Below are 14262 nucleotides of genomic sequence, written 5' to 3'. Positions count from 1 at the left end.
CCTTGGGACTTCTGTGTACTCTCACTGCAGTGCAGTGTGATTAATGACAAACAGTCTCTATCATGAGAGGCTAGTGGATTGTCAATATGAATTTCAAAAATAAACAATACCGCTGATCACGGAGGCACCAGTGAGAGGAGAATTACAGTCGAAGCTGAAAGACTCTCTGTGGTGTGTTCATTATGCCAGTCATGCTGCAGTGATGTTAAAAAAAGAAAAAAGTGCTCCTTCAAAAAAGCTGTGTCAAAGAGATGATTGCTGGAAAGGAAAGACTCTGAATGGCACCTTCATGATGAAGATAAGAATACAGACTGATGTTTAGGGGGAGGTGCTAAAATGATTTTAGCATCACATTCCATGTGTGGGGAAATGGATTATTTTTAATACAGGTTGCGGGGGCATTTTGGTCCTGCATTTCAGGAGGTGTTTATGGAGTTCCAACTCTGCCTGCTGAGAAATAAATTTCAGTGTTTGCTGATTCTCCTTTTTCGTCTGTGTAGCTGTGCTAATGAAACAGAATAATGGTGACCAGTAATGAAAATCGTGAGTTACTACTTCTGGGATTTTTCTAAATACCAGGAAGGATGGTAAATTTCCATCTCTAAAAGGATTCATACCTGTGAGCAAAAAGATAGTATGGATGACATGGTACTTTCTCCTAAGGATTTGTCTAGAAAACTGTAGGCTAGGATGCCTACACAAACTTTATGAACATGGCTGAAAAGGAAAGATGAACTGCTGTAGGATGTACTTAAAATATGATGTTGGATGGGTTTTTTACTTCGTTTGGAAGGTCTGGCTCTGTTTCTATCAAAGGTAGCATTTTCCTTGTGCTGTTCAAGATCCATTAAATGTCAGATGGAGATTAGCAAGACAAGGGTAACTTTTTTTTTCCTGTTTTTACATATTTATTATAATCTTTCCTTGTATTGCAGTTATTGCGAACATTTTCATTTTTTGTATGCAAAACAAATGGAATACTGTAATGTCTTCATAAAAAGCAGGCATTCTAGAAGCCTAAGTGTGTGAGGGAAGAAAACTGTTTTTACAGTAGGTTGTTGTTGAAAAGTGGTCTTATTTCATTTAAATGTATTTTGTAAACATCTATATGATTATTCACCTATATTCATATTTACATGTAAATATAAATACGGCACAAATTGTTTTGTTTTAATTTGTACTTTTCAGTATAGCATGTTAACAAAATGCAGAACTACATACTTTCAAGGACAGAGGAAAAAAACCATGAAGCTTGAACTTTTTGTATTTGTACATGTTCCCTTCAATGACAAGGTCATCATAATATGCATAAGCAGCAAAGCATTTTTCAGTTTGAGGGGCACTTCCTCCACCCTCAAAACAAACCATTTTAAAAGGAGTATCTTAGTAAAAGAATACTTACTATATATGGAGAGAGCTTCTTTCTGTCTTTCTCAGTGATGCCACTACTTCTGCCTACTATATGATGTTTCAGCCATGTCTCAGATCTGTAGGCGAGGAGCAAGGACAATCTGTCATTGTCATCATTACAGACTTGAATTATTTGTTTACTACCATAGCTGTGTGTCTGTTTTGCTCACATTAAAAAATTAACAATTAGCATAAATGTTTTTCTGATGACTTTAACATACCCCTACTTTTTTTTTTTTTTAATTACAGGAGCCTAGCAACAAACGGGTCAAGCCTCTATCTAGGGTTACATCACTAGCAAGCCTCATTCCTCCTGTGCGGGCAACCCCATTAAAGCGGTTTAGTCAAACACTTCAGGTAAGATAACACTAGATTTCTGTGTTGAGTATTCAGATCTGCATTTCAATAAAAGAAGCATAGATGTGCTGTCACATGTTTTTAGGGCTGTGTTTTTCAAAATTTATTTTGTATATCTGTATATTTATGCATGTCTCATTATCTCATGTACCTCTGAGCAGTTTAAGGAGAAAATGAAAAACTTTTTTTCCTCAATAAAAAATGCAGTGGTAATGTACAGGGGAAGCCTTTGTAATGGCAAGTTAAATAGCTCTGGTGCTGTTAAAACTCTGTGGTCATTCACCACTGTAATTTTCTGTCGTAGAATGCTTATGTTTCTTGTGAAATCTTTAAGGAGCAAACAGCAAACGAATACCATTCTTGATGTCAGGACAGAGATAAACCAATATTAAAAATATGTGCATAGTTCAGTTACCTGAGAAGGTGTTCGTTTTATAGGTATATCTAAAATGCTGGCTATCCATATTCTCAGGTATCTTTGACGTGTACTTTTAAATGACATATTTTAAAATGATGCATTATAGTGTAAGATAATCCATGGCCGATGAGCCAGGAAATTGAAAAATTAAAATCCCTCCCTCTCAAACCACCTCTCTGCCCCTGTAGTTCTTCATCATATTGAAATGACTAGGGGAAAAAGCCAAGCTTTGCCATACAATATTAGTGTGTTTAGCTTAAATGCTAAACCCAAACAAACTGTCCCCTACCCCCAACCTATGCTTATCTATTAGAGTTGTTAGAGAAATTCTCTGTTTGGAATTTTGATGGGGAAAAAAATAAAATTTCATCAGAATATAGAAAGTAGTCTTGGGGTTTTTTGTTTTTGTGTTTTGTTTCATTGTTTTAAACAAAACCTCACTCACCCATTACACATACTCTCCCTGTCAAAAATAAAAATCAATGGAAATTTTATTGTTTTTCCATCAAAGTTCCAAACTCATGGAATCATGGAATTCTATTAGAGCTGTTAGGGAAAGTCTAAGCGCTCTAATAGAATTCTCTGAGTTTGGAATTTTGGTGGGGAAAAAATACAATTTCCATTGATTTTTATTTTTGACAGGGAGAGTATGTGTAGTGGGCGAGTGAGTGTGTGTGTGTGGTGGTTTCAAAAAAAAAGTCCACTTTCTTTATTGTCACTCTTAATGATGAACTTTGACCTTCAGTGGACAAAAAGTTGGGTGATAGAAGATAGGTCTTGGAGCCAAATTTCAAAGCTGTCTATTTTAAGTATTTCAAGCAATCAAATAACAATGCAATTCAAATATACATTTTATTCTGAAGATATTCTGCTTTGTTTTTAGGTTTTGTTTTTTTTTCAACTTACATGTGCACTATATACAGTTGCTTGGAGACTGAAGTAGGACTGGATCCTACAAAATATTGCATATCCCCTGCCAGAAGATGGGTATCTTAATTCTCAGTGACTTTACAAGGAGCTGAGTCAATTGAGCACTTCCTAGTGGGCATTCAGTGTTTTGTCAGAGCCATTTTCCCCACTAAAACAGTAGGCGTTTGAGAGAGTACACTTAACTTTGTTCTATAATTCACTATAGATTTTAAGCTCTCTGAAGAGCAAGAATGAATAAAATATCTTTTATTTAAGTAAGAAATAATATCTATTCAAAAAACTTAACACTGCTTCAGCTACCAGTTGTGCTTAATTTTGGACATGAAAAATAAAACTATTTCTATGCTGGAATTCAGTAGGCTCAACAGCCTTTGCTGGCCTCCGGGCAAGGAGAGGGTGGGGCTAGCTCCCTGCTTATGGAACGTGCAGAGCTGACTGTGGAAAGCGGGGGGAGGTTGAGGGCAGCTTGGAAGTGTGGCACTCTGCTCCTACTGCTCAGCCCTTAGCACTCCTCTGTGTGTAGCATAGCATGCTGGCAGCAGTGTAATGGGACCAGGGCTCCAGTCACTGCTACAGGACAATTGCTCACATTACTCCCCCTACCCATTGGCAGACCACCTGGAATTCTTCTGATAAATACTTAGAGTAAAAGACCATGAAAAAAGCAGTAATAGTTTATCTAGAAAGCAAACAAGCCAGCATTTGGTTAGCAATGTATCTGTGGTATTCCTTAAATATGTTGTTAAAAGTGCATACCTCTGCATACAAAAACAGCATTTATGGACATGGGGGAGAGGCAAGATGTTTGAACTCATCTTGGTATGTTTTATCCTGTAGGTATACTGTAGTGTGATTAGAGCAGAGATGCTTGTAATCCCTTGGGAAATGGGATATAAATCTCACCCACAGTCTGCCTCTGCCTCAGAAAAATTTGGTCTTATTCTGAAACAAAGGCTCCATTAGTTCCAGTTAACAGGAATGTGAAAAGTGAATGAGATTTTTGGCAAGATTTTATTTCAGGGCCTTCAACAGCTGTTGTGCTCTTAAGTACTCATACTATCAGTTGCATGGGGCTGCATTTGAAACTGACTTGTGATATATATGGTAGAAGGTATTTATAAGGTATAATTTAGACTTCAGGAGATAAATGTTGGTTTCCTGAATATACCTTCAGTATCCATTGATTTTTAGTTTGCATTGTGTGCATGTATTTGACAGATTTTTTTGATGAAGTTGTACAGGTTTTTGTTGTGCTCTTATTTTTTTTTAAACAATGGTTTTAAAAAAATTACTTGGCAACATAGTTCCCACTAAGGTGCCAAGTGGAAGTGAGTGGCGCGGCAGGTGGTTGCTCCGGGCCGGAGCCAGCTGAGGCTGCGTGGTGAGGAGGCAGCTGAAAGTAGGGGGTTGAGGCCATGTGGGAGGGGAGGGGTGCAGACCTGCTGCATGGTGGGAGGGGAATTGGGGCCTATTTTGGCAACCAGGGACATGTGGTGGGTGGGGGGCAGGCGCTGCTCAGGGGATTGGGATTGGCTTGGGGGACCTTCCCAGGAGGCCAGGGGCCTGTTTGGGGGCCTGATACAGAGGCAGCAAGGAAGGGAGAGGGGAAACAAAAGTTTGGGGAGGGGAGGAGAGAGCCGGCTTAAAAGCCACTTCCCCTCAGCACCATCATTGCAATGCTGCTTCTCCTCCCATTTCTCCCCCCCCCCCCCCCCCCCGCGGCCCCCCAGCGCTGCTGCCTCCAGGGTTGCCAGGTGTCTGGTATTCAATTGGACAGTCCAGTATTTTCGCTCCTGTCCAGTTAAAAAAAAAAAAAAAAAGTAAGAGAATACCGGACACCTGAGCTGTCCGGTATTCTGAAGTTTTCCACGGACACGAGGTGAAAATGCCGGGCACCTGGCAACCCTACAAACAATTAGCACCCGGCATCCCCTCCCCCCAAACTCCACCACCCGCAATCCCCCAACCCCCATGCTTACCTGGTTCCCCAAGGCTGCTGGCACGAAATGGGTGCCGGCCAAAAGACCTGGGGGAGGGGGGTGTCTTAGTGCTTAACTGCTCCCCCGTTCCTATCTCTGCACTTACTCTTAAACGTGACAAAAAATTGTTTTTCTTAAGTCCCCTTTTTTTTCTTTTTTCTTCACCCTCAACAACCTTGGTCTCTTTCCGCCTCTTTCCCCCCCCCCCCCCCCCCAACAGAATTTTTTCCCAGTGATTTTTTTTTGGGGGGGGGGGGGGCGGTGTTTGGTATTGTTTCAACCATCTGGCAACCCTAGGTGCCTCTGAAAGGCAAGTAGGGAAAGCTCCTACAAAGCAGCCTCTGTGTGCAGCAGCTGGGACTGAGCAAGCCTGGCTTGTGCCAGTCTAGAACTGCTGCAGCTCTGCATTTTAAGTGTAGTAAGAGCTGTCTGGCTTGTACTACATTTAAAATGCAGAGCTTCAGCAGTCCTGGCTCGCGCCAGGTACAGGACCTTCTCCTATTGCGCCTCTGCAGGTTCACTGTAATAGGAGCTGGGCTGCTTGCGTACCAGCTCCAATTACATTTAAATTACAGAGCTCCAATGGGGTAGCTCCTGGATTGGCATGAGACAGAACAGAGCTCCTTCCCTTTATCAACTAATCCTGTAGTCAATACAGATTGTATCAACTACACGATTAGTTGATGTTATCCACCTCTTAACATCCTTAACATGGACCATGTTTGATATTGCAATACCTGAATCTTTCTTCCAAAATAATATATGGAATTGTTTCTTCTATAAATCTGTAAAAGGATAAACTAAATATAACTCAACAATTTATTTAGGAAATATAATTATTTACTACCTTTATATTAGTTAGTATCCAAGTTACATTGGAATATACTGGGCAACTAGTATAACAAATCTGGGTGTAGCCCTTTTGTATTCAATACCAGTTAATTACTTTAATAGCAAAATGTTGTCTTGTTAGTTGTGAGGAATGGAATTGTGGTGCAAAGACAGACTCCTGGAACATTTAGAAAAAATCTTATCATAAATTGAAGTTGTAAAATTATTCAGCCTAATAAAAATATTGAAGATTAGGCCTGAACTACAACAGCTGAATCTATATCTAAAATTCTTGCTTGAATATGCAGATCTGGGCTAATGGGATTGCCAGAAGCTGGGAATGGATGACAGGGATGATCACTTGATGACTACCTGTTTATGTTCATTGCCTCTAAAGCACCTAGCATTGATAGCTGTTTGGAAGTTTGATCTGATCTACTATGGCTGTTCTTATGACTGCGTTACATATAATGTACATATTAGTCTTATACAAACTAAGGATTGAGAACAGATATATACCAGGTTATTGAACTACAGATGGACCACAACATATGTTTCTTATGTTCCTAGTATTAAAAAAGGTTATGGAGCCAATAGCCTCAACAAATTTGGAAAAATTGATAGCTATATCCACCTGTTCCATTTAATCTGATTTGCACAAATATGCAAGTATCTCCTGTTAACATATTAGTTTTGCTTTGGAGAATCTGAAATGAAACATGAGCAAACTGATCTCTCTAACATTTGTGTTACTTTTATGTCTTGTTAGCGTTCTATCAGTTTCCGTAGTGACAGTCGCCCTGATCTGTTCACTCCACGACAGTGGTCTCGAAATGTGCCCCCGGCTAGCACAAAACGAAGGGACAGTAAGCTGTGGAGTGAGACCTTTGATGTTTGTGTCAATCAGATGCTTACATCCAAAGAAATCAAGCGTCAAGAGGTACTAGTATTTCTAATTTTCTCAACTTCAAATTACAGTTTTGTCTAGAGTAGTGATTCTCAAACACTTTACTAAGGCAATCCGCCAACTACATTTTGTCTTTTTGCAGCCCATTACAAATATGTGCCTTCTGTCACTGTAACCCAACCCTAATCCCTGTGGCCTGGTGTGGAGGCCTATGTAGAGTTGGAGAATGAGCCCAGTCCACACTTGCCTACAGTGGTGACCCCTTTCCTGCAGAGCTGGGCAGAGATCCCCACTTTGGAAACTGGTTGTTGGCACACGATATTGCAAATGCCATTCAGGTTTGGCCTGGCTGCCTCTCAATCTTGGAGTACTGCGCAACACTGCAATTCTACACATCCAAGACCCACCCCAGTAAGATGTGAGCCAATACTCAAACACCTCTCCCTCCGGGACCTTAGTTCCCCCAAAGGTGCATGGCTGTGCACAAAAAATTCTCCATCTGCCCACCTCCTTTAGCAGCACTCACCTTCCCGCCATTTGGTGGGAGGGGATGGATTGGGGCCTGCTCTGGCAACTGAAGCCGGGACCTGCTGCATGGTGGGGGGATGCTGGGACTGCTCAGAGGGCTGGGACTGGCTGGGGGGGCGCTGCTTGGGCTAGGCCCGTCAGAGGCCTGCTTGGAAGGAAGCGGGAGTTGCATGGTGAAGAGCTGGTGTTGTGTTCAGGGCTGCAAAGTGGCTTCCCGATTGCCATGCAGCCAGCCCAGGAAGCTGGAGCTGGACTGCTGTGTGGCTGCTCCTGGGGCTTGGGGCCTCCTGCACCTCTCTTTTTCTCCCCCCTCCCCGCCCCTTATAGCCCCCTGCCCTCCAACCCTCTGTGTGCCCACCTGCTCCCTACATGTCACTGCCCACCTCCAACACCTCACTCCCTGCAAATCTTAGGCCCTGGCAACAACTTCCCTCTTCCCCAGGAGGGGACTCTCAGGCCAGCCCTGTGAGGAGCAGCTTTGGACAGCCCCTACTCTGCACACAGGATGCCCATGGAGCAGTGCTCCTTGGGACAGGGGGCACGTCGGAAATTCTCCCCACAAGGTGGTGGGGGTGCTACACTCCCATCCGAACAAGCTCATGTGATCTCATTGTTCGCGCACAGGACAAAACTCATTCTGCTCATGGATGGGAAAATCTTAGCAGGAACGCTGTCTGGGAGCTCCTCCGTATGTTTGTGTTCGCTAGAAAAATCTGGCCCTGGATGTGACCACCATCTAGAAACTCACTGGTGGGTTGGGACCTATCATTTGGGAAACACTGGACTAAAACATGGAATTGAGGGATGATGGTAAATTAGTAAACATTAGCTCAGTATTTGAAATTACATAGTAAAATCCTGGTTCCACTTGAGTCTGAGATTTTTTTCCATTGAGTTCAGTGGAACGGGTTTCATTATAAAGACCATTGTTGGAAACCATTCTAGATAAAGAACAAAATTGTTTGATAATTCTTATGTAGTAACATTGATATGTGAGATTAGAGTTGTTTGTGTGGGTGTGCATGTTTTGGGTGATGGAGGTTGTTTTATTTGTGCTACCATCGTGGCCACAGTCAGAATGATGTACATGCTAAGTACTGCGTGCACACAGGAAGGCAATGAGCTTTCAGCAGAAGTTAGTCCTTGATCAAGGATCTACATTGGTCTCTTTTAGGTACAGACCCTGGCACAAAGATCTCCATTTTAGAAGGTCCACTGGTAGTGATGTAGATGATAATCTGAAGTACAGGGCGTCCCCACTATGTTGCCTGGGTATACTTCGGATTTGCACTAACGTTGTTGGTGCTTGTAGGAAGTGTTGCATGTTAAGTCCTCCCATTCCCCTCTCTTACGTTGCATGGGGGGAGGGAAGACCAATTCATGCAAACAGAAGTCAGCCACAGGGGAAAAAAATTCCATGCTTCGTCATTTTGCTATATGTCCATGTTTTTTGGAACTTATGTTGCCTGTATTGTGGAGACACCCTATAGTGTAATGCACTCAGAGCCTCCGCTGGTTGTTGCTGTCTGGCTGCAGACCATCCCAAGATGGGCATGGAGGGAAATGTTGCCAGGATTCAAGGATGTCACCTGCACCGTTTATCCTAGCTGTGCTCTTATGGCACCCTTCCCAGAAATGAAAGCTGACCTTTTCTAGTCAACAGTGTATATATAAATTTCTGTTTCTTCATTCAGGATCAAGAAGTGCAATTGTCATGTGCTCATACTGGTTAAATCAGAGCCTCAAAGGTTTGAGACTAAAAACTTCTTGCCCATTGTGCATCAATGCAAACATGATTTTCAAATTCTGGAGCCTCCTTAATTCATAGATCCATAAGGGTAGCAGGGACCATAAGGATCCTCTAATCTAACCTGCTATGATGCAGGACTTTTGTCAAAACTAAATCATCCAAGACAGATATCCAGCCACTTTTTTAAAACCTCCAGTAAAGGAGCTTCTATGACATCCCTAAGCAGTTTGTTCCTTTGTCGTACTATTCTTACAGTTAGGAAGTTTTGCCTGAGATTTAATCTAAATTTCCTGTGCTGTAATCTGAACCCATTACCTCTTGATCTCACTTGTTACAAAGGACAACTTTTCTCTATTTTTGTTACGTCAGCTTTTCAAGCGTGTGAGTACCTCTGGCATGCGCTCCTCCCTCCCATCTCCTCACTTCCAAAATAAACGTACCCAGTCCCTTCAGTCTTTGCTCATATGGCTTTTATCCCATCCCTCTAATTATCACTGTTACTTGCCGCTGGATCCTTTCCAGTTTCTTGATATTCTTTCTATGTAATTGGACACTAGATTGCTGCTGTGGCCTAACCAGCTCCGCGTCCTGTGCCTTGCATGTTATGCCTCTCTTAATGCACCCAAAATTGCATTTTTTTTGTAACAGCATCACATTGACTCATCTTGAGGTTGTGATCCACCATCGCTCCTAGATTCTTATCAACAGTGTGGCTACCAATCCAGTTATTCTTCCCTCCCCCCCCCCCCCCAAATTCTGTATATTGGCATTTTTTTTTAAGTTAGCACCTTACACTTCTTTGCTAAATTTCACTTTTGTGGTCTACAGCCAAGTTCTCCATTTTATCAATATCCCTTTGAATTTTTGCTCTATCCTCCAAAGTATTTGCAGCTATACCCCTTGAACACTGTTTCATCTGCATATTTGATCAATATGCCTTCTATTCCTACATCCAGCTGCCAGCCCCAGGTCCTAGTGGCAGCCACTCTTCTGCTACCCACAGTCCAGGACGTTGGCCCCAGCTACCAGCTGGGGGCTGTACTTCTGCCCCATACCAAGGCTCCGCAACCACCACTCCTGATGTGGTCCTAGCCTGGGCCAGTGAAGAGTGTGGACAAGGGGGGCGCAGGAGATTTGGGCCCACCCATGATAAGTGAGTTTTGCTGTATATCTTCCAACAGATTTCAGAGAAGTTGAAATCCCCCTCATTAATACTAGCTCATGTCAGCTAATCTTGTTACCTTCTTGAAAAATGCCTCATCCATTTCCTTCTCTTAATTTGGTGGTCTATAACAGACTCCCTATCCTATCACTACTGTTCTTTTTCCCTTTTTATCTTCACCTGTATTCTGAATTCTCAGAGAAAATCTGAGATTTGAATACATGCTGCATGTTGGGGGAAAATCACTTGAAGAGTGGGCTGTCATCCCAAGGAATATCCAGAAAGTATCTAAAAAGCCTTAGAGCAGAGCTATGCATTAGAAAATTGATGGTGTTTAATGGGACTCTCACAAGTTGAAACATTGCATCTGTCTCCTCCATCCATTCATTGGTAATATGTAGGACAAGAAACTCTTTCATTGTCCGAGATACCTGACGGACAGAAGATGGTGGATGTATTTCAGCCGACGGTCAGGGCAGTGTGTATGTGCTATACACCCGAGACTTCAACTGCTGGGACCGGGGTCCCTTGCAGCGGGCAACCTGGAGGAGGTTGATGGGCGCCCAATAAGTTTACAGGGAGAGCTTATAACATCTTAGATTTCAGCTGCTAGAATTCGTAATTCCTTCGCAGCGGGCAGCCTTAGGGAAAGACTGATAGGTGCCCCAGTGAATCTGCCACCTGGGAGTGACACAAATCCAAATGCCCAAACTCTCCCTATATCTGTCCCTTAAGACCGGCTGAAGTTCTTTTAAATTGTGCCTGGTTCTGTTACAGCAACTGAAGGAGTCAGGTTAAAGCTTAAACAGTTACAGGTTTATTGAGGAAGCTTATAAATCATATGGTTGCAATGGCTATTCTATTTCTTAACTGCTGGCAAATATATATGTATATATAGATCTTGGAAAAAAATGGTTACAAAGAAAAATAAAGATAGGAAATAGAAAATAATGGTACCAAATGACAGCTTAATCTTTAAAGAGCTCTATTCTATGCATGCACTAAAACAAAAGGACACATACGGGTACAATTTTTACCCCCTTCTGCGTCGCTCGGTCCCAGCGTGTCAGGCCAGGATCGGTCCCTCAGTTCCTCGGAAAGACGAAAATACGAGGTGGGCGTCTCCATGGAACCTCCGGAGGTCAAAACACCTAACCCGACCAGCAGGTAGAGGGTAGATTGACACTCAAAAGTGAGTGCGCTGCTGTACCCATCTTTATACCCATTGGGTCACGTATTTCTTTTTCTTATCTGTGATGCCAAATGGTGCTGGTCTATCTTTTGTGACACCAGTTCTTACAAGGGAGTTGTGAACTTAATTTACACTTGTAAGAGAGAGTTGAGAGGATTAAATTGGAAGTACTGGGCATTCTTTTCTCAGTGGGGGATTCCTCTCCCAGGGACGGCTGTGTGTGTTGGTATCAACATGGGTGCCAGCCGGGCACTTCTTGCAGCCTCGAGCTCAGCTTATTGCCTTAATCGTTACTCAGTCAGAGAAAAACTCGCATATCCTGATCTCGCATCAAAGCAGATCAAAGCTTAATGGCTATGCTGATTTTCCTTATTGTTCCTTCTCTGCCCTGTATACAGACATCTCAGAGGGCAAGCAAGATTGATATGACGGGGGGGGGGGGGGGGGTCTGTCTGGCTACAATGTAGTGGGATTGCTCTTTATCAACTGCCTTCTCTTCCCATCCCTATGGGATAAATGGGTGTCACCATGCTCACCAAGGCAAACTTTGTGTCTGCAGCACAAATCTGTGCCTTTCTTTCCTGCTCTCCCCCGTGTCCATTTCCATTAGCAAAGGATCTGCTTTTTCTAACTGTTTTTTAAAAAAACCAAGCAGAACACTCACATAATTAGCTGTGAAAACACTGATTATTTTACCAAAAATATTTGATATTGTTTGGTTGCCTCAAAATATCATAACATATAAGATGAACTTCTGGTTTTGAAACCTATCAAACCAAATACTGTACTTCTGTAACTTTTTCAGATAAGAACTGTTTCATGAGAAGTCTTGCAAAACATGTCTTTAAAAGTAATACTTAACAAATGTGATTTTTTTATAGATGAAATTAGGGATATAAGCGAGTAGTTGACTACCCAATAAGCATATGCTTATCAGGTAGTTGAGTAGTTGATTTGACAAGTAACCCTCCCCACCCCCGCCTCTATCCGAGGCAGCAAGAGTGGGAGGGGGGAATAGAAGCTTAAAAGCTGGACCCCTCCAGCACTATCTCCACAGGGAGGCAGGGGCACAGCAGGGAAACGGGGCAAGCAAAGACTCAAGCAATCCTGCTTGCCCCAAGTTCCTACTATTGCACTTCTGCCTTTGAAATGTAGCCCTGTGGGGCTCTTGCTACATTCAAAGACAAAGGCGCAGCCGGGATTGCAAGTGCCCCACCCACCCTTTCTCTGCTAATCAAGTAGTCAATGGTAATTCCATTGACTGCTTGATTAGCCGATTAATCGAAACTTAACATCCCTAGATGAAATCTACATTTTTTTCTTCAGCTAAATTTAGCAAGAAAATGTAGCTGTGCACTAATACAACAGGCTACAGCAGTAACTTTTAAAATTGAGTACAGTTTAAATAAGAAATGTGTTATGCCCTTTTTTACAGGCTATCTTTGAACTTTCCCAGGGAGAAGAAGACTTGATAGAAGACTTGAAGTTAGCGAAAAAGGTATTTCTATAAATAAATTAATCAAACACTGGTGTTTTTATCCTTTAAAGAAATTTTTTATAGTAAACTTAACCGTTGCAACTGCCATCTCGTTAAGGTTGAAAAACAACTACTAGAATCCCTGTTGTTGTTTCTTTGACACTTTTAACATTCTGAAACATTCAACTTTTGGTCTAAGTGTTTTTTAATTGGTACCTAACACAATTGTACTTGTGAATAATTGAGCCCCTTCTGAGTTATGAGAGAATTGAGAGAATTTAAGTGAAATCTGATTTGTTCAAAATCAAATATATGCTAATGTTTGCTTTATTCTGCAGGCTTATCATGATCCTATGCTTAAACTCTCCATAATGACAGAGCAAGAATTAAACCAAATATTTGGAACACTGGACTCTCTTATCCCTCTACATGAAGGTATAATTTTGTTCAATAAATTATGATTCCACATTCATTTACACTTAGCATGTTAAGCATGTGAATTTTTCTTTATTTTATATTGGTCAGATCTTCTTAGGCGGCTTCAAGAGGTCAGAAAACCTGATGGATCTACTGAGCATGTTGGTCATATACTTGTGGCCTGGGTAAGGCAGATTTTCTAATCAAATTTGAAATGAGTTTAACTTTCATTGGTATGTATCTTTTCAGACAATTTATCTTTTATAGTCCGTATCTCTTGAAAATAGTGTTTCAAGTCTTAAATAACTTTTATAGAAACATTTGGTTAATAAGAATTATAATATACTTTAAATAAGGAACATTTTCCCTAAATTGAGACTTTTTTAAAATTTAGAAAAAGGTGTGTTTAAAATAAACCAGGGCTTTATAGTGATAAGCGTGTTTAAAAGTGCATGACTTTAAATAAAAAACATGTGCCAGAGTAAAGCTACACTAATTTATGCCACCTGAAGATCTGACTGCATCTTTACATGGTAAGATACAAAACCTTTCTTTTTAAGGGTTTAGATGGACAGTTTATTTCACAGTATAAAGAAAGTGATTTTATGATAGCAAAAATTAGGTTCATTTTTCAAGGGAATAGCCAGTGAGGGATTTGGCAGCTCTTTTCAAATCACTGGACTATTAAGAGTCAGAAATGTGTGTGTATTGAAACTTGGGATACAAGGGTTTAAGAAGAATGACTGTTGGTAAAAGACAAATGTACTCAGTTTGGTTTTTAGCTCTTTTTGAGTAAAATAATTCTTAAATGTTTTATAATTTTGTATTTGAATTTTAGCTTGTCCAAATATGGTTATTTGAATTTGAATATACATAAAATCTTCTGTATATAAATATAAACCTT

General features: G+C 41.3%; 1 protein-coding gene across 6 annotated transcripts in view; it reads left to right on the top strand.

Annotated features, from left to right (window-relative positions):
- ARHGEF3 (Rho guanine nucleotide exchange factor 3) overlaps positions 1-14262 on the top strand; it is a 257794-nt gene that overhangs the window by 228007 nt on the left and 15525 nt on the right. For 5 of the 6 annotated variants that reach the window (XM_006130911.5, XM_006130912.5, XM_075938878.2 and 2 more), the window contains 5 exons: positions 1660-1767; positions 6695-6865; positions 12900-12962; positions 13280-13376; positions 13467-13543. In XM_006130911.5, coding sequence (XP_006130973.2) covers positions 1660-1767; positions 6695-6865; positions 12900-12962; positions 13280-13376; positions 13467-13543 — 516 coding nt within the window. The remainder of the gene's footprint in view (positions 1-1659; positions 1768-6694; positions 6866-12899; positions 12963-13279; positions 13377-13466; positions 13544-14262) is intronic. The other variant, XM_089781202.1, reaches the window with a different exon arrangement.

Source organism: Pelodiscus sinensis, chromosome 11 (assembly GCF_052426305.1).
Source record: "Pelodiscus sinensis isolate ZL-2025 chromosome 11, ASM5242630v1, whole genome shotgun sequence".
NCBI lineage: Eukaryota > Metazoa > Chordata > Testudines > Trionychidae > Pelodiscus > Pelodiscus sinensis.
Note: the sequence above shows the minus strand (reverse complement) of the source record. Positions and strands in the feature narration are given on the sequence as shown.